The sequence below is a fragment of the Vitis vinifera genome, chromosome 18 (genome assembly GCF_030704535.1).
Source record: "Vitis vinifera cultivar Pinot Noir 40024 chromosome 18, ASM3070453v1".
NCBI lineage: Eukaryota > Viridiplantae > Streptophyta > Magnoliopsida > Vitales > Vitaceae > Vitis > Vitis vinifera.
In genome coordinates, this window is record NC_081822.1 from 22,193,056 (window position 1) to 22,211,350 (window position 18,295).

Below are 18,295 nucleotides of genomic sequence, written 5' to 3' on the forward strand. Positions count from 1 at the left end.
CTTAATGATACATCTCCCTTCTATTGTTTGGTTCAATTCAACTTTGAAACTATGAAAATGAAATCATTCCATGGGATTTTGAGTCTAGCCACTCAACTCATTTTAGAGTTTCATTGAATAATGAGGCTTTAATATTTGAGAATATAATGCTCTCTTGTTGACACTATGTTTTCAATATTTATATACAAAATTGAAACCTTAGATTTAATTAAGGAACGCATAATATGAAATTGTGATAATTAAAGAGTTCAATTTTGTAGACCCCACCCCCCATTCATTGTATTCTTGGTCTTCCATTTGCTGCCTGATGTTAGCAGTGTGTGTTTTTGGTTTATTAATTCTCAACATGTTGGTTACTTTCGTTATTGGCTACTTAATGGTTTTCATAAACAGTTTCAGATATCCATGCCCCTTTTCCCCGTGTTTTCAATTTTCACCACATTTCTATCTTCATCTAGGCCCATAATCGGCCAAAATTTGCAATTTCCTAAATGATTGTGACTCTATACTTTTGAAGGAAGCCACACACACACACACACACACACACACACACACGCACGCACGCACGCATATTTAGCAATAAATAGATTAAGTCACGAATACATAAAAAGGCAAACTCAAAACTCTAGTTAATTAGCTAAAGTTATCTCTAGTTAATTGGTGATTAAAAACTACATGATATGCTTTTATATAATGTCTCACACTTGATGACAAAATATGTCCTTTTATTTCTGGACATGAATATTCGTGATTGGAAAATATTAAACTCTAGCTAGTTAATTAGTGATTGTGACTTTAGGTTATCCATGGTTAATTGGTGAATGAAAACTACATGATATGCTTTTATATACTATATCACACTTGATGACAAAATGTATGTCCTTTATTTCTAGACATAAATATCTGTGATTGGGTAATATTATACTCTTGTCAATATCATGGTTCCAAGAGATTTTATTCTATCACAATTTATACCAAAATATATTCATACAATTTTTAAAATCATATTATTCCACACTTTTGTGTTTGCAAGGCCTCTCATTTGCTAAATATATCATAAAATTATATTCTTGTATCTATAGTACTATGACATTTATTAGCACTACAAGAAAAAAGGTCTTCATTGATAGTTTTTCATCGTCAAGATAAGGTATATTTGTTAAGGTAGATCGGTATTCACATATGTCATCTATGCCAGTGTCAAGAAATGATAAAAGCTAGCTTGACATATGCATATGTTAAAGTAGACCTTATTTCTATCAATGTAGGAATCTTATTAATATGACATATGTTAATGTTTCTTCCACTTCAATCAAGGTTAGGTTAAACATATGTGAAGGTTGACTCACTGTTTTGTCAAGATTATATTCAATATATGTTAAGCTTAAGTATGATATATGTCAATTTTGTTTTATATGCTTTTAAGTTTAATTTTATACATATGTCAAACAATATACTCTTGATCAATTGTATGTGTTAATTTTTGGTTTTGTATCAGTGATAAGAATATATTCTTCCACAATTTCTCCCTACATACCTGAATTTGAACATATTTAGAGATATTTAGATCTTCGAAAATGTATATCTAAATTGGAATTTGAAGTGGTATACCACAACTTATATATGGTTTTGTTTCATGTCTTCCACAAAACAAAATGTGAAAACTTTTTTATATCACATCAAACCCATTAACAATCTCCATTATTTTCTCTTTCTCCTTATTTAGATTTCTTTCTTATCCCAAACCCAAAAACTTTATTCTCTATTTTTCTATCTCTTCTACTTGAAGAATGGAAATGGTTTCCTTGCATTATAAGCCTAGTATAATGCTTTATCTATTTGTTGGTGTTTTTGTTACAACTTGGGAAAAAACATAATTTTCTTTTCTTGGTACATCAGATTTTTATATAGGCGTGATGTTATTTACTTGGTTTCTATTGGAGTAAAAGTGCTCTAACTTAGTGCCCCTATGATGAATTGTTGTTTGCCTATGTCATTTTAATTGTTTGTTTGGAGATGTCTAAGTGAAAATGCATGCCATATTTTTGTGTCCTTGATTATTTATAGTTTCTAGCTAGAAAATAATTGTACCTCTAGTTAATCTATTATTCTATCATCTAAACTATACATTTATGAGCTCTAATTTAATGTTGCTACTTGAATTTAGTTTTCAAACCCACACACTAGATATACAATATTCAAAATCCCACTATATATATATATATATATATATATATATATATTTTAAAAAAGAATGAAAATTAATCATTAATGTTGGTTGGTTTTTTGTACGTTAATGAGCCAACATGTTGAAACTAGTAGGGCAAATTGGACTAATCTGACCCAAAGAAAGCACTTTATTGATCTTTGTCTTCAAGAGGCAAATAAAGGTTTTAGATCAGGTAAAGGTTTAATGTCTAGTGCTTGGCCTCAAATTGTTGAAGAGTTGGAGAAGTTACTTGGAAAATGCTACACTTCGAAACAACTTAAGAATGGTGGGATTGCATGAAAAGACAATATCTCATTTGGAGTAAAATGATGACTATGATAGGACATGGTTACAATTTTGTAACCAAAACTTTTGATTGGCCAACTAAAAAATTAGAAGAATATATGCAAGTAGTTTTCTTATGGATTTGAGTGAATTTTAAAATACTTGTCTCATATATACGCATGACTAATTTGTTGTTTATCTTGTAAAATAGAAACATCCATAAGCCAAACAATTTCCTTTTAAACCATTAGCAAATGTGGATGAATTAGAAGCATTGTTTGGAGGAGTGTTAGCTACTAGGTCTAAAAATTGAAGCTCTAAAGGAGTGATAGCTTTTGGGGCCAAGGAATCATCAATACATTCTACATTTATGCCTAGTGAAACTCTAATTAATTTAAAGGAAGATGAGAATTTATCAAGAAATAGTAATGATGAAGTACAAAGTTTTAAGAAAAAACAAAAGAAAGGTAACAAAGAGCAAACTTAAGAAGAAATGAAAAAAACAATGAATGTGTTGGAGAATTTTGAAGGACCCTTAATGAAGAAATGCATGAAGATTTTGAGAAGACTCTTAACTGATGAGGATCCATTGTATCATATTGCAATTAATGCATTTTACAAGAAGAAAGAGTATAGAGTGGTGTGGGTGGATATGGAAAGTGACCCAAATTGAATGGAATGGATTCAAAGCTTGTGAAAATGATTTTTTAAATATTTGTTTTAGATTTGTGGAATGCATATGATGTATTGCCTATATGATGATTGTACTATGATACATTTGATTTGCTTATTTTGGATATTTGATACATTTAAACTTTTTGAATTATAAGACTTTTTCTCTACATTTTATTGAGAAGATTCACTCCTATATTAGTTTATCTCTACTATGATGATGTGAAATGAGTGTAATATAAGTTGTTAGTTTTTCATGGTAATTGAAGCATAATGTAATGATGCAAGTTGTTACTTATACATTGTTGTAACTATTTGACTATATTGTTATGCTTTTATTTCATAAATATTGTGTTTTTATGATAGATATTCTTATGGAGAATCCTTCACATCACTCAAACAATTCAAATTCATCATCATCAAGTGAAGATGAAGATATAAAGTTAGAAGTGACAAGAGTTATAAAAAAAAAAAGATTGGTTGTATTATTTCTCCAATTATTAAATGACTCGTCTATTAATAAGGAACAAGTCTCTACATCATCATTTATAGGTTCACTTTTCATTTGAGAGCTTTTAGATGGTTCATCTAACATATGTTATGATCTAATGCAGATGGAAAAACATGGACTTATTTCTCTATGTCACATGTTTTGAGAAAAATGATGGCTTGTTGATAGAAAACCTTTAAATGTTGAAGATAAAAATGACCATGTTTTTAATGTCTATTAGTCATAATCTTCGAAATCAATTAATTAAGAATAGATTCCAACATTTAGGTAAAACAATTCACAAATACTTCCATGAGGTTTTAGTGGTCATGGTGAATTTCTCAAAAGAAATGATTACTCCTTCATTATTCAATGATAGTTCAAATGGTATCTCTAATCGGCAACTAAGATAAATTTTTAAGGTATATTGTTTTTTATTAGTAATTATTCATATCATATTTGTATTTTTCTCATATAAAAATGATTATTTATATTTTTAAAAATTATTATCATATAAGATGTTGTTGATGTAATTGACAGAACTTTTATCTATGCATGTATTCTTGTTGATCAATAAGCACCATATTGAGTTCATGGGAGAGGATAATGTTTTTCCGAATCATTACAAGAAAATAAGCTTTTTGGGACAAAATATTTTGTCACTGAAAATACGAATTTCGTATGCAAAAACATTTCTTGACAAAAAATATTTCGTATCATGTTTGTCACCTTATTCTCGTTGCTAAAAGTATCCCAACGAAAAATCTCATTTCGTTGCCTAAAGTTTTCTCCAACAAAATCGAAATTTGTCACTCAAACTTTTTGCCAACGAAATATTTCATTGGTAAAAGTAAAAAAGGTTTATCATTGAAAATTGACATAATTTGTCCCAAAAGTCATTAACAATTAACTGTGACAAATTCATTTCGTCTACAAAACATAATATCCAAATTTTATAGAATAAAATTAACATTGAAAACTATTCTTAATCCATAAAATAAAATCATATTGAATCTCAAATATGCCCAAATAAAGCTTAATTAATCCATAGAAAATCAAGCATTACCTAGTTTGTAAGCCAAGGTACCAACCAAACAAATTTAATTAAATCACAAAGTCTTTCCATTAAAACTAATTTATCAAAATCCCAATACATCGATGTCCAACTACATAATAATCAACCAAAAAACTAAAAAAAATAAAAACCTAATTGCATTCAAATCTATTTACATCATAATGAGATACAAAGTGAGATGGAAATGTGGTGGCCAACGTCGAGACTGACATTGCAAGATTTGAGCATTTATGAAGTGTGGCTATCGGTTGTGCCATGGACGGAGTCTTAGCCATGATGTTGGATTTATGACGAGGATGAGCATCCATGACGATTGTCATGGATGGATCTATATGTTAGAAATGTTGAGATTAAGAAATGGGGACACAAATGTGGGAATAAGAGAGAATGTAAGAGAAAGAGGAAAGAAATGAGAGAGGTGTTTAGGGGTTAAGAAAATGAGAGAAAATACAGAGATATGGGTGTTTGGGGTTTGAGAAAATGAGATAAAATGGTGTTTAGGGTTGAGAAAATGAGATAAAATGAAGAGAAAAGTGGTGTTTGGGGGTAAGAAAATGGGAGAGACCGTGAGGGAGGAAAAAAGAAGGGCTAGGTGTGGGGGAAAGTGTGAGGAGAGGCTCTTTGTCTTTACGGTTTTGAAACAAAAAATGGGAAAATGGAATATGAGATGAATGGCTAGGATGAAATCTCATAGAATGGGAAAAAGGAATATGTAGTGAATGGCTAGGATTAAATCTCATAAAATGGGAAAAAGGGAAGATGTAATATTGCATATCTTCAATTATTATTATTATTTTATCATTATTATTTACATAAAATAATAAAAATAATATATCATATTATGAATATTAATTACTAAAATAATATATATTTATATTATTCCATAACAAAGCATTCAAATATACTTACATCATAATATTTAACTTTACATATCTTTAATTATTTTTATACAATAATATAAATAAATCTCATACTATAAAATATTAATTATTGAAATAATATATTATTTCATAATAGTGCTATTATTATATAAAGATTAAAAATATAACAATTAATTATTAAATAGATCATCTAACTATTAATGAATATTATTTGATGCCACAATTTAATAATACTATTTAGTGACAAAATTCTTCAATTCATCGGGAAATAATATTATCACTAACAAAAAAAACCTTTGTCGATAAATATAAACAAAAAGTTGTAACTTTTAGTGATAAATTTATTTTTGTCACCAAAAAATATATTTAGTGATATATATTTTTCGTCAGTAAATAGGTTATTTTCATCACAAAAGTGTTCGTGCAAAAAAAATGGGCACTAAATTTTCCCACTATATATTTTAGTGACGAAAATTTCAAATTCATCATGAAAAGATTTCACAAAATTGGTATTAGTGACAACATTTGAAATTTCGTCAGGAAAAATTATTTTTAGCTACAAAATTCCATCACTAAATTAATTTTTGTTGGGAAAAATAGGTTTTCTTTAGTGAATGTTATAGCAGTTTGTGATTTTGATATAATATTTAGGTATGTTGTTGTTGGATGAGAAGGAATAACTCATGATCCAAGAGTTTTGATGGAAACTATCCATAACCCATAACATAATTTTCCAATGCTCCCATCAGGTAAATATTTTATTTGTATTTTATTTAATAAGATTTGTATTTATTCATAATAATAATCAACTCAATTCTTCTTCTTATTTTTTTTTGGAAAAATATTATTTATTGGATGCAACATACACACACTCGAGATTTTATAGTAACATATCATAATATATGCTATTGGTTGAGGAATTTTTGTAGGTGTGATAAAGCTGTAGGAAAAGAAGAGATGTTCAACTAATGCCATGTAAGATTAAGAAATGTCATTAAACATGTTTTTGGTATTGTTAAGACATGTTTTCTAATATTGAAGAGAATGACACCTTATTTGTTTACCACTCAAATAAAAATTGTCATGACATCCTTCTCCATTCATAATCTTCTTTGACAAATCTTAATTGTAGATAGATTAATTTTTTAATATGACAATGAATGAAATTGGAAAGTGACAATACAAATCAAAATCAAAATCAGATCGATTAGTTAAAAATCATATTTGTAGAATCAATCATTTGAGGGTCTAATTTTTCAAAAACTTAATTTCAAAGATTATTATGACTCATTTTTCAATAGTATTTTTAAGTATTCTACTTCATAGTCTCATTTCATTAAAAAAGAAATAATAATGATACAACGATATTGTATCCAAAACTAAACATTCTAATATCTATAAACCCATAAATTAATTAAAACATTAAAAAAAAAAAAAAAAGGAGAAAAACCTCATCTAGAAGATGATTGGAAACACTTCTGCAAATTGAAGTGGCCCAGATTGCGAACTTGACATGTCTCTACATCCACGAGGGTGCGGTGCACAGAGACATTGACAAATGTCCCCAAACCTCATCCACCTGGTTGCTACGTGGCAGACAGGAATACACTTGTCATGGCCACCCAACGTCACCATGAACACATGGCAAGTTGCGAACACATGGATAGGAGGTTGGCTTGTATAAGATCAAAACAGCAGGGCTGAGCAGTTAAAGTGCAATGAGTTCGTTGGGGTTGTGGCGGGGAGGAGGGTACGACCCTTGGACGCCCCTGTCACCATCAGATGCCTGGGACCCTTTTGATTTTGGGTTTGGGGTTGAAAAGAGCTGGGGCCGTGGCCCTGATGACGATGTGTCGGCTCTAGCTCATGCTCACGTCGACTGGCGTGAGACCGATAACGCTCACGTCTTCCGCGCTGATCTTCCTGGTTTGTTAATTTCTTCCCTTTCGCTTTTGCTTCCTGCAACATGTTTTCCATGCTTTCTATAACGGAAATAAATGAAAGACAAAGAAGAGATAGCAATAGGCTGTACTGTAGGGCTATGCGCCCAAGTATCCTCCAGCTGCAACACAGTAAGGTGCCTACTGTCTCATTTACACGCCTTGTTGACTGGCAGGGGTAAGGAGAGAGGAGCTGAAGGTGCAAGTGGAGGACAACAACATCCTAAAGATCAGCGGTGAGAAGACCAAGGAAAAAGAGGAAGTGGACGACCAATGGCACCGTGTGGAGAGGCAAAGAGGCAGTTTCTTGAGGAGGTTCAGGTTGCCGGAAAATGCAATCACGGACAGGATCAGTTCTGCGCTAAAGGATGGAGTTTTGACCGTCACTGTGCCTAAGAAAACTGAGAGTCCAAGCGGCGTAAGGACGATACATGTGGCCCAACTCTAACCTCAAGCTTTATCTGTGACGTGCTCTGAGTTGTATAAATGTAGCAGAGTCAGCTTCGTGGGTTACGTGTAAATACACTGTGGAGGATTATGTGTGGTGTTGCGTTGTAAGATAAATAAGAAAAGGATAGTTATCTTGTACGTTTCTATAACAATCTTCTTCCCTAAGTTCCCTTTTAGAAATATTCATTTCACTTAATAGTTATTTGTAGTCCTTCTTAGTTTGGGAATTTAACAAAATCGTATTTAAAGTTGGTTCATGCATTTTACATGTAAACTCTACTCGTTACCTAACACCTAACAGTAAAGGCTCACGCCTTCCACATGCAAATCCCATAACACCACCCAAATATCATGCCTTTAGGTCTAGATTATTAGAGATATAAATGTAGCATTTGTTTTTTTTTTTTGTTTTTTTTATTAGTGTCAGAAAAATTAAATTTAGTGGTCCGAGGCGAGCACATGAAACATGGTCGAAACGAGTTTCCGTAAACGGAAAGAAAGGATGCCATGTGGCAGCAGCAGAAATTTTGTGTGGAAAAAATTGGATAAAAGATAAAGGCACCCCACGTTACGAAGAGAGGAGCAGGGGCGATTAGGATTATCTTACAAAAGATAGCCGCTAATTCACGCTGTTCGCCAGCAAGCTCAGGAATGCTTCTCCTCCCGGCGGCGCCACCGGCACCGCCGCTTTCGGCCTCCAAATTGTCGAAGGGAAAGCCTTACGCCATCCAGCTCAATGGCTTCAATCGCAAGGTTCCTCTGCCGGTGCGTCTCAGGAGGACGGTGGTTTGCGGCATTTCCGGCGACGTTGACACATTTACCCAGTACTCCGGCTACCTTTTTAACCTCAGCTCTTCGGAGGCGGATTCGCTGACAGAGTACGACGTGTCTAGGATCGGAGCCATTTATCGGAACAGACCCTTGGTTCTGATTCGCCGCCTGTTCCAGATTGCTACTACGCTTGGGAAGTGGCTAGGGCTTCGCTACATCGATGGTCTCATGGAGCGCTCCGACCAGATGTTCGAGGTAAAATGAAAATGGAAAAGTTTAAATTAACGCAAAAATGAGGAGTTTTTGTCTTAGTTTTAATGGAAATTGGAAAAAAAAAATAGTAAAAATTAGAATAATTTTAAATTTTCTGTCCTTTTAATCAAAGCATAGTAAGAAGAATAAGCGAATTATTATCATTATTTTCTGTCTTTTTAATCAAATTAAAGGAGGGAGAATCAGGGAATTATTATTTACAAAGTTTAAATATTGCTTATTGGCACCTGAAATTGAAACTGATTCTTATATTGCAAGTAGAATTATGTTGCAGAGATTTTATGGGTAGAATCTGTAAATATTGGAAAGTGAAAAAATATCTACAAAGTCCCAGTGAGTTACATGGGGTTGTAAATTAACCATGAATTAAAGACAACATTTCCTAGGTTTCTATTGGTGATGCTCGAAATCCACAACTTACATATTCTCTTCTCAAATATGTATATCCATGAATTAACCATGTAATTAAAGACTTGACTTGTTTTTGCATTTCTGTTGGTCCATTTATGGTGTAAATGATTTCATATTGTATTTGGTATAGTTTATTAATTTCAATAATTCCTTGCAAAACCTGACAATGATCAATAACTAGCCTACATTTTTCCCCAGTGGCATACAATTGTTTTACTTCTATTTTTATATTTTTTGGCTAAGTCTCAAGGCCATTGGCTGCTGGTAAGTAGCTCCGGAGCATGGTTGTTCTATGACTTGATTTTGATCCCAATTATTATCTCTTTTCCCATCTTCTTTTTTCAGTTCTTTCTCTCTTTTCTTTTCTTTTTTAGTGTGACAAAATTTCCCATTTGCACTCTTTTTCCTGAGAATAAGCCATTTGGCTGTTTGGAATTTGTTCTGTTTGCAGTGACACTTAGACCATTGTTTTTGTATCCAGTTTGTTTTTTGACTGCCCATTCTTTTTGGTTCCCTTTTTAATTCTGTCTCTTTTTCTCTATGTGCAAATAAATTGAGATTGGATCCTTAACATAATGCTTCTGATTAGAAGATGAGTCAGTTTGTTGTGTCGTATGGAGGCATGCATAACTTCTTTTTGCTTGCTTGCAGGTTAGAGCTGCAGAGCTTCGGAAGATATTGGTAGAACTAGGCCCTGTATGTCTTTCTTCTCAATCTTAATGTGTTTTCAAACATTTTTTGGATTTATTTATTTATTTTTATATATCTGTACGTATTTTCATTATTGTTCTTATGAAGTTCCCTTTTCTTTTTATTTTTAAATTTTGTGTGCATTCACCTGCGGGTTCTCTGGAGTATGTTTCTGTGAACTTTTTTGAACCTGGATCAATGTGATTGGATTATATTTTAAGGTATTTTAAACTTCGTTAGTGTCTCTTAATCCACATGTCTTCTGGTAGTGTTTTTTGAATAAGACATGCATTCACATTAGGATCATTTAACTTTGGTCCTCTTTCTTGTGGGTCAATATTTTCTTATTTAGGCTGAATGACTATATGGAGCTCTCAAAACTAGTTGTAACTGTGGAAATCCTGAAGGTACAGCTGTATGCACAGCTGTACCACATAGCTGTACCGCCATCTGTATCGCATATAGTTGTTTCCGCTTCTAATTTTATTTCCTGATTTTATGAGAGGCTTCCTCTAAAATCAAGGATTAGATTTCTTTTTTAGGGTAGATGACCTCAATCATTCAGGTATACATATCGATGCAATAATAAGTTTGAATAGTGTGAAAAAATAAAAAGTTTCTTTTTCTTCCTCAAATTTCTTCATGGTATCAAAGCTAATTCTGAACCATTCAATCCGTCCATGATCAAATACGGAATGGCCACCAAGGACTCCTCAATCTCATAAGTCACCTCCACTGAAGAAGCTCCTATTCCAAGCAACAATGGAGGATTAGATGGTGTTGCTCTTCTCATTATTGGACACAAACTAAATGGGCAAAATTATCTTCAATGGTCCTATGCAGTCATGATGTTCATGTGTGGTAAAGGGAAGGATGGCTACCTTACTGGTGCAGTGCCTTGACCTACGAAAGAAGAACTGAAATTCCAAGGATGGAAGACTGAGAATAATATGGTTATGTCTTGGTTAATTAACTCGATGAACAATGACATAGGAGAGAATTTCATACTGCATGAAATGACACAAGAAATTTGGGAGGCAACAAAGGAGACTTATTTCAATACAAAAGACACAACAGAGACATTTGAGATAAAAGGGATCCTCAATGATTTACGCCAAGGTGAGTTGTTTGTCACTCAATATTTCAGTTTTTTAACTCGTTATTGGTAACAACTGGACATGTTTGAAACCACCAAATGGGACTGCCCAATGGATGCAATCAAATACAAAAAGAATGTTGAGAAGAAACTAATCTACAAATTTTTGTTAGAACGGAACAAAAATCTAGATGTAGTTCGAGGTAGAATATTGGGAATTAAACCTTTACCTAACATCTGAGAAGTTACATCAGAAGTGCGCCGAGAAGAAAGTAGAGAGAAAGTCATGTTGGGGTCACAAACCAATCAACCTGTCACTGAGGGTTCAGCCCTTGTGGCTCAAGGTCCTCCCAATCCTTCTAACGACAATTGACTAGGAAAAGGAAGACCTTGGTGTAATCACTGCCAAAAACCAGGTCATACCAAAGACACATGCTGGAAAATCCATGGGAAACCAGAGGATTGGAAGTCGTCACATCCTCAAAATGATAGAGAAAATTGAGGACACCATGTCACCGTAGAGGACAACTCTAATTCCAGTCTGTTCAGCAAAGAGCAATTGGAATTGTTGCAAAAAATGTTCAACCAGTCCTAATAGGTGGTAAATTCCTTCAATTCCATCATCGGGCCTGGATCCTTAGCTCAAAAAGGTAATTTTGTTACTACCTTGAAAGGAAAAATGGAAAAGTTGAGTCCTTGGATTGTTGACTCAGGAGCTTCTGATCACATGACTGGAGATGCCACAATTTTTCAAATTATACACCTGATTCTAAGGATTATATGGTTCATATAGCTGATGGTTCTCTCTCAAAGGTGGTTGGTACAAGTCTTGTTGTCATCTCTAAGGACCTAACTCTTGACTCTGTTTTTTTAGTTCCAAACTTGGATTCCAATTTGTTGCCCATTAGGAAACTCACTTAAGAAAAGAACTGTGTTACTAAATTTTTCCCAAACCATTGTGTTTATTAGGATTTGAATTCAGGGAAGACGATTGGCAATGTTGAGGTGTGTTCAAGACTCTATATCTTTGAAGTGACTGATTATATTAAAAGACAACCTCAATCGACAGTTGGTGAAAAGGGGTCTTTTTCTGTCTTTAGTTTTAATAAAGATAGTAATGTTATGTTATGACATTATCGTCTAGTACATCCTAATTTAGTTAGTTTTTAGTGTGAAATTTGTTAATTATTATCCAAGCATGTTGGCAAGCCTTATCCAATTTAACCATACAAACCATCTCATCCTTTTTCTATGAGACATAGTGATGCTTAGAGATTATCTAAGATAAAGAACATAATTGAAACTAGATGATTTATGTCCTTTGTTGATGATCATACTAGAATTTCTTAGATATTACTAATGAAAGAAAAATTAGAAGTGGGTCAAATCTTCAAAAAATTTTATAATATGATCCAAACTAAATTCCATGCCAAAATGCAAGTATTGAAAACTGACAATGCAAGTGATTATTTCAATTTTATCCTTGGGGAAGTTTTATTAAAAGAAGGTATAGTTCATCAAAGTTCCTGCATTGATATTCCTCAGCAAAATGAGATAGCCTAGAGGAAGAATAGACACTTGTTAGAAGTTGCAATGGTCCTATTGTCAAAGGATGCTTCAAATGACCCTCCCCATGGGCTTATATAGAGCCCAAGAAACTTCTGGAAACTCCTACACTTAGCCATTAGTGGGAAGAGTGTGGAAGGTTCTACAAAAGCTTAGAGAAATCCACACATCTCTACACTATGGTGGAAGACATGAGAGGAGTCCAAGGCTTTATAGAGAATTCTAGGAATCTCTTGTATATTCTTGCACATAGGTTTGTACATAAAATTATGTAGGGTGTTCTACAATCTTCTTGATTTGTAAGGAACCCTCCAAGGTTCCAGAGAGTTCCATTGGTGCCTATAAATAGGCGAGGGCCTCATTTGGCCAAGGCACCACCCAAGAACCTAACCAACCAAGGAAGTGAGTCCCTAAAAGCACTTGTAAAGCTTTCTTTGAGCAATAAAAGCTTCCATTCTTTAAGTGTCGCCTACTATATCTTCTAAAGCTTCCAAGTCGTGAGCATCTTAGCCTAACAAGCTAAGCATTGGGAGTAAGGCTGACTTAGCAAGATCAAGTGTCTTGACTTGTCTAAGTGCCGCACGAGCTTAGGAAAAGACTAAGTCCGTGACAAGTGGTATCAGAGCGCGACTACGAAGCGGGCATAGTAAAGGAAGCATGTCGGGCCCTAACGTGAAGGAGATTAGCAAGCAAACCCGTAGGAGGGAGACCGAGCCTGCTGCACGGGGCAGGGGTAAGAAGGATAAATCTCGTGATGCCGTTGCCAATATGGAGGCAAGGTTAGCTAAGGTGGAGCTAGCCATGGCGGACACTCGGGAGGGGTTAGACTTGATCGAGCAAGGCATAGAGAAAGGCTTAGAGGATCTAAGGGAGTAGATCGAAGATCTTCGTGAGGGGGTGCTAGTCTCATAGGTTCAACCAGTGTCACACGAGGAGTTTGTGTCCTTCCAAGAAAAGGTCTTGAGCATGCTTGCTAGCATGGAGTCAAGGATAGAGACCTTGGCCACTCGAATGGAGTCTCGAGACTAGGAGGTTAGGCAGGAGTTGGCCATCTACAAGGCTGCTGTGTCGGCATGGGTCATGGCCACATAGGAGGCATCTAGGGTGGAGGTGTCGAAGCCACAAGGGTTTAGTGGCAAGCGGGATGCCAAGGAGTTGGACAACTTCTTATGGCATATGGAGCGATACTTCAAGGCTATCACACTGACTGATGAGGCGGATAAGGTAAGAACTACAACCCTTTACCTTACTGACACAGCTACTCTATGGTGGCATCGGAGGCTTGCCGATATGGAGAAAGACATTTGCACCATAGAGACGTGGGAGGACTTCAAGAAGGAGATCAAGAGGTAGTTCTACCCCAAGGACGTGGCTTACCTAGCTAGGAAAAACATGAGGCGTCTCAAGTACATAGGCTCGATATGCGACTATGTCAAGGAATTCTCTTCGCTCATGCTTGAGATTCTTAACATGATTGAGGAGGAGTTGCTATTCAACTTCATGGATAACTTGCAAGGGTGGGCCGAGTAGGAATTAAGGCGCCGAGGTGTTCAAGACTTAGCCATTGCTATGGCAATAGCAAAGTCTTTAACAGATTACAAGAGGGGAGACTCCTCCAAGGTTGAGTCTTTGGAAGATAGCTACGCCATGGGTGGGGGAAACAAGGTTTCAAGGGATTACAATGCTTCTAGAATGGGATCAGGCAAGACACCTAACGTTCGGGAAGGAAGGGGTAAGGCAGAAAGGAAGAAGTTTACGCCTAAAATCAAATGCTTCATGTGTGATGGTCCACATTGGGCACGAGATTGTCCAAAGAGGAAGATGCTCAATGCCATGATCGAGGAGAGGGAGTAGGAACACGAAGCACATATGAGCTCAATGTAGCTGCTAGGTGCCCTCTAAGTCAACCCAAAGCCTAGTACGCCTAAGACCTCCTTACTATCAGGGGTGCAAGTAAATGAGGCAAAAGGGGAGCGAGCTGAGGTAGCCCGCACACACATGGACAAGGTCACCAAGGAAAAGGTGAACTCAATGGGTAAGAGGAAGCAACACTCCAAGCATCGAAAGTGCAGGTGTCTGCATCCATCCAAAGCCTCACGAGAAAAGAAGGTGAAAAATATCCTGGCTGAACGGGTCACAAGGAGACAAGGGGTCCTTTTTGTGATAGAGTATCTAGTCCGATGGAAAGAACTACCTAAGAGGCAGGTAAGCTGGGAACATGCGGATGCCTTGAGAAGGTTCTGGAAGCACATCGAGAGGTTTCAAGAAGAGGCAACAACGGGGATGTCGACGGCATAGGTGGGGGAGAGTGTCAAAGGATGCTTCAAATGACCCTCCCCATGGACTTATATAGAGCCCAGGAAGTTTCTGGAAACTCCTACACTTAGCCATTAGTGGGAAGAGTGTGGAAGGTTCTACAAAAGCTTAGAGAAATCCACACCTCTACACTATGGTGGAAGGCATGAGAGGAGTCCAAGGCTTTCTAGAGAATTTTAGGAATCTCTTGTATATTCTTGTATATAGGTTTGTACATAAAATTATGTAGAGTGTTCTAGAATCTTCTTGATTTGTAAGGAACCCTCCAAAGTTCCAGAGAGTTCCATTGGTGCCTATAAATAGGTGAGGCTCTCATTTGGCCAAGGCACCACCCAAGAACCTAACCAACCAAGCAAGTGAGTCCCCAAAAGCACTTGTAAAGCTTCCTTTGAGCAATAAAAGCTTCCATTCTTTAAGCGTCGCCTACTACGCCTTCTAAAGTTTTTGAGTCGTGAGCATCTTAGCCTAGCAAGCTAAACATTGGGAGTAAGGTTGACTTAGCAATATCAAGTGTCTTAATTTGTCTAAGTGTCACACGAGCTTAGGAAAAGACTAAGTCCGTGATACTATGCTCTCCTCCCATGTCCTGAAGAATTTTTGGGGAGAAGCTGTACTTACTACAACCTATCTTATTAATAGAATGTCTTCTTATGCCTTGAGTTTCCAAACACTATGCAAAGTCTTTCTCAAATCATGCCCTAGGACTTGGCTCATTTCCTCATTTCCATTGAAGGTATTTGGTTACTCAGCCTTTGTTCACAATCCTTAACAACATTGAAGTAAGCTTGATCCTAGGGCCACTAAGTGTATTTTCCTAGGATACTCTCCAAGCTAGAAGGGTTATAAGTGTTACTCTCCCATCACAAAAAGGTTCTACACCTCTATGCATGTGACATTCTTTGAAAATCAATCCTATTACTCTAAAACCGATATTCAAGGGGAGAATAGAATTTGGGAATACCAATTTTAGGACCGTAACCGAACCTCAAACACTTGAGTTTGTTATTGCTCACAACTCCAACCCTATTTCTCCTGCTTCAAGTCTCTCACTCCAAACTACTGAATTTGTAGACATCGAGCCAAGTACTCCTCATCCAAACCAATCTCAGACTGTCAATAGAAGTGAGTTCATTGTCTACTCAAGGAAAAAGAAGAAATCTCAAGAAGATATAGAGCAATGAACTCATTGTGAACTAGTACATGAAATTGAACCAAATTCAGTCCCAAAAGGGACATACTTAAGTAACATTGATTCTTATCTTAATGAGTTAGAAGATGATGAGCTCAATTTGCCAATTGCCAAAAGGAAAGGAGTAAGATCTTGCACAAATCATCCGATTTATAACTTCATCTCCTATAAGAGTTTGTGACCAAAAAATCGGGCTTTTGTTACCAATCTTACGGATATTCGGATTCCCAATAATATCCAAGAAGCTCTACATATACTTGAATGGAAGACATTGATTGAGGAAGAGATCCGAGCTCTTGAAAAGAATGGGACATGGGAGTTTGCTAAACTTTCGAAAGAAAAGAATCCAGTCGGGAGTAAGTGGATCTTTATAGTCAAGTACAAAGCAGATGGGAGTGTTGGTAGGTACAAAGCTAGACTAGTTGCTAAGGGATTTATACGGTCGTACAAAATTGGCTACCAATAAACCTTTGCTCTAGTTGCCAAATTAAACACAATTCTTGTTCTATTGTCGTTAGCCATTAATTGAGATTTGCCTCTTCATCAACTGGACATCAAGAATGTCTTCTTCAATGGTGACTTAGAAGAAGAAGTATACATGGAAATTCCTTTAGGTCTTGAGATTGAGGCAAACATTAGCAAAGTTTGCAAACTAAAAAAATCCCTATATGGTCTCAAGCAATCTCCTCGAGCTTGGTTTGATCGTTTCACCAAGGCCGTAAAGAGGTTTGGTTACTCTCAGTGTTAGTCTGACCACACTCTATTCGTAAAACTTAATGTTGAGGGAAGAATTTCCATTATCATTGTTTATGTGGATGATATTATCCTAACTGAAGATCATGTAGAAGAAATATGCAAGCTTAAGAGTTTTCTTGCCCATGAGTTTGAAATTAAAGACCTAGGGAATCTTAAATATTTTCCTAAGATGGAAATTGTTGGATAAAAAATGGGTATTGCAGTCTCCTAACATAAGTATGTCTTAGACTTGCTAAAGGAGACTAGGATGCTTGGTTGTAAACCTACAAACACACCTATGAACTACACTACTAAACTAGGAACAGTTAAAGGAAGTGCTTTAGTGGATAAAGGGAGATATCAAAGACTTGTGGGGAAACTCATCTCTCTCACACACACAAGACCAGACATTGGTTTTTCAGCATGGTTGGTTAATTCATGAACAATCCAACCAAAGAACATATGAAAGTTGTAAACCTACAAACACACCTATGAACTACACTACTAAACTAGGAACAGTTAAAGGAAGTGCTTTAGTGGATAAAGGGAGATATCAAAGACTTGTGGGGAAACTCATCTCTCTCACACACACAAGACCAGACATTGGTTTTTCAGCATGGTTGGTTAATTCATGAACAATCCAACCAAAGAACATATGAAAGCTTTGTATCATATTCCAAGATATTTCAAAATAACTCCAGGAAAGGGACTTTATTTCAAAAGAACACAAAAGAGAAACATTGAAATTTTTTCAAATGCAGATTAGGCTGATTCCATAATTGACCGAAGATCAACCTCAAGATATTACACCTATATATGAGGGAATCTGGTTACTTGGCGAAGTGAGAAACAATCCGTTGTAGCTCGAAGCAATGCATGAGCGAAATTTAGAGTTATGGTTCATGGAATTTGTGAAGGAATGTGGTTAAAGAGACTCTTAAATGAACTGAAAATTCTAGGAGAAGATTCTATGAAGATGTTCTGTGACAATCAAGCTGCCATAAGCATCGCTAAGAACCTAGTTCATCATGATCGGATCGGACAAAGCATGTGGAAATAGATCGTCATTTTATGAAGACGGAGATAGAAAATGGGACGATTTCATTGGTTTACACTCCTCCAACTCTCTAGACAGTAGACATTCTTACTAAGGCGCTTTCTAGAACCAACTTTGAAGACTTGAGTTCCAAGCTGGAAATAATCAACATTTACAACTCAGCTTGAGGGGGAGTGAAAATCCAGAAGG

The 18,295-nt window shown here is 35.7% G+C and overlaps 2 protein-coding genes across 5 annotated transcripts in view; both read left to right on the forward strand.

Moving 5' to 3' along the window:
• The first annotated feature begins 7,311 nt into the window (after positions 1 to 7,311).
• On the forward strand, positions 7,312 to 8,182 carry LOC100264933 (16.9 kDa class I heat shock protein 3). The gene is made up of 2 exons (XM_002264941.4): positions 7,312 to 7,538; positions 7,729 to 8,182. Exons 1-2 carry the CDS (start codon positions 7,331 to 7,333, stop codon positions 7,998 to 8,000), a joined length of 480 nt encoding a protein of 159 aa, XP_002264977.1. The 5' UTR covers positions 7,312 to 7,330; the 3' UTR covers positions 8,001 to 8,182.
• An 80-nt stretch (positions 8,183 to 8,262) lies between these two features.
• Positions 8,263 to 18,295, forward strand: part of LOC100242645 (uncharacterized aarF domain-containing protein kinase At1g71810, chloroplastic) — a 69,703-nt gene continuing 59,670 nt past the window's right edge. For all 4 annotated transcript variants that reach the window (XR_002029272.2, XR_009464892.1, XM_010647500.3 and 1 more), the window contains exons 1-2: positions 8,263 to 9,028; positions 10,109 to 10,153. Coding sequence is in view for 2 of the 4 variants with exons in the window: in XM_010647500.3 (XP_010645802.1) it covers positions 8,654 to 9,028; positions 10,109 to 10,153 (420 nt within the window). In the remaining 2 variants the exon portion in view is untranslated. The remainder of the gene's footprint in view (positions 9,029 to 10,108; positions 10,154 to 18,295) is intronic.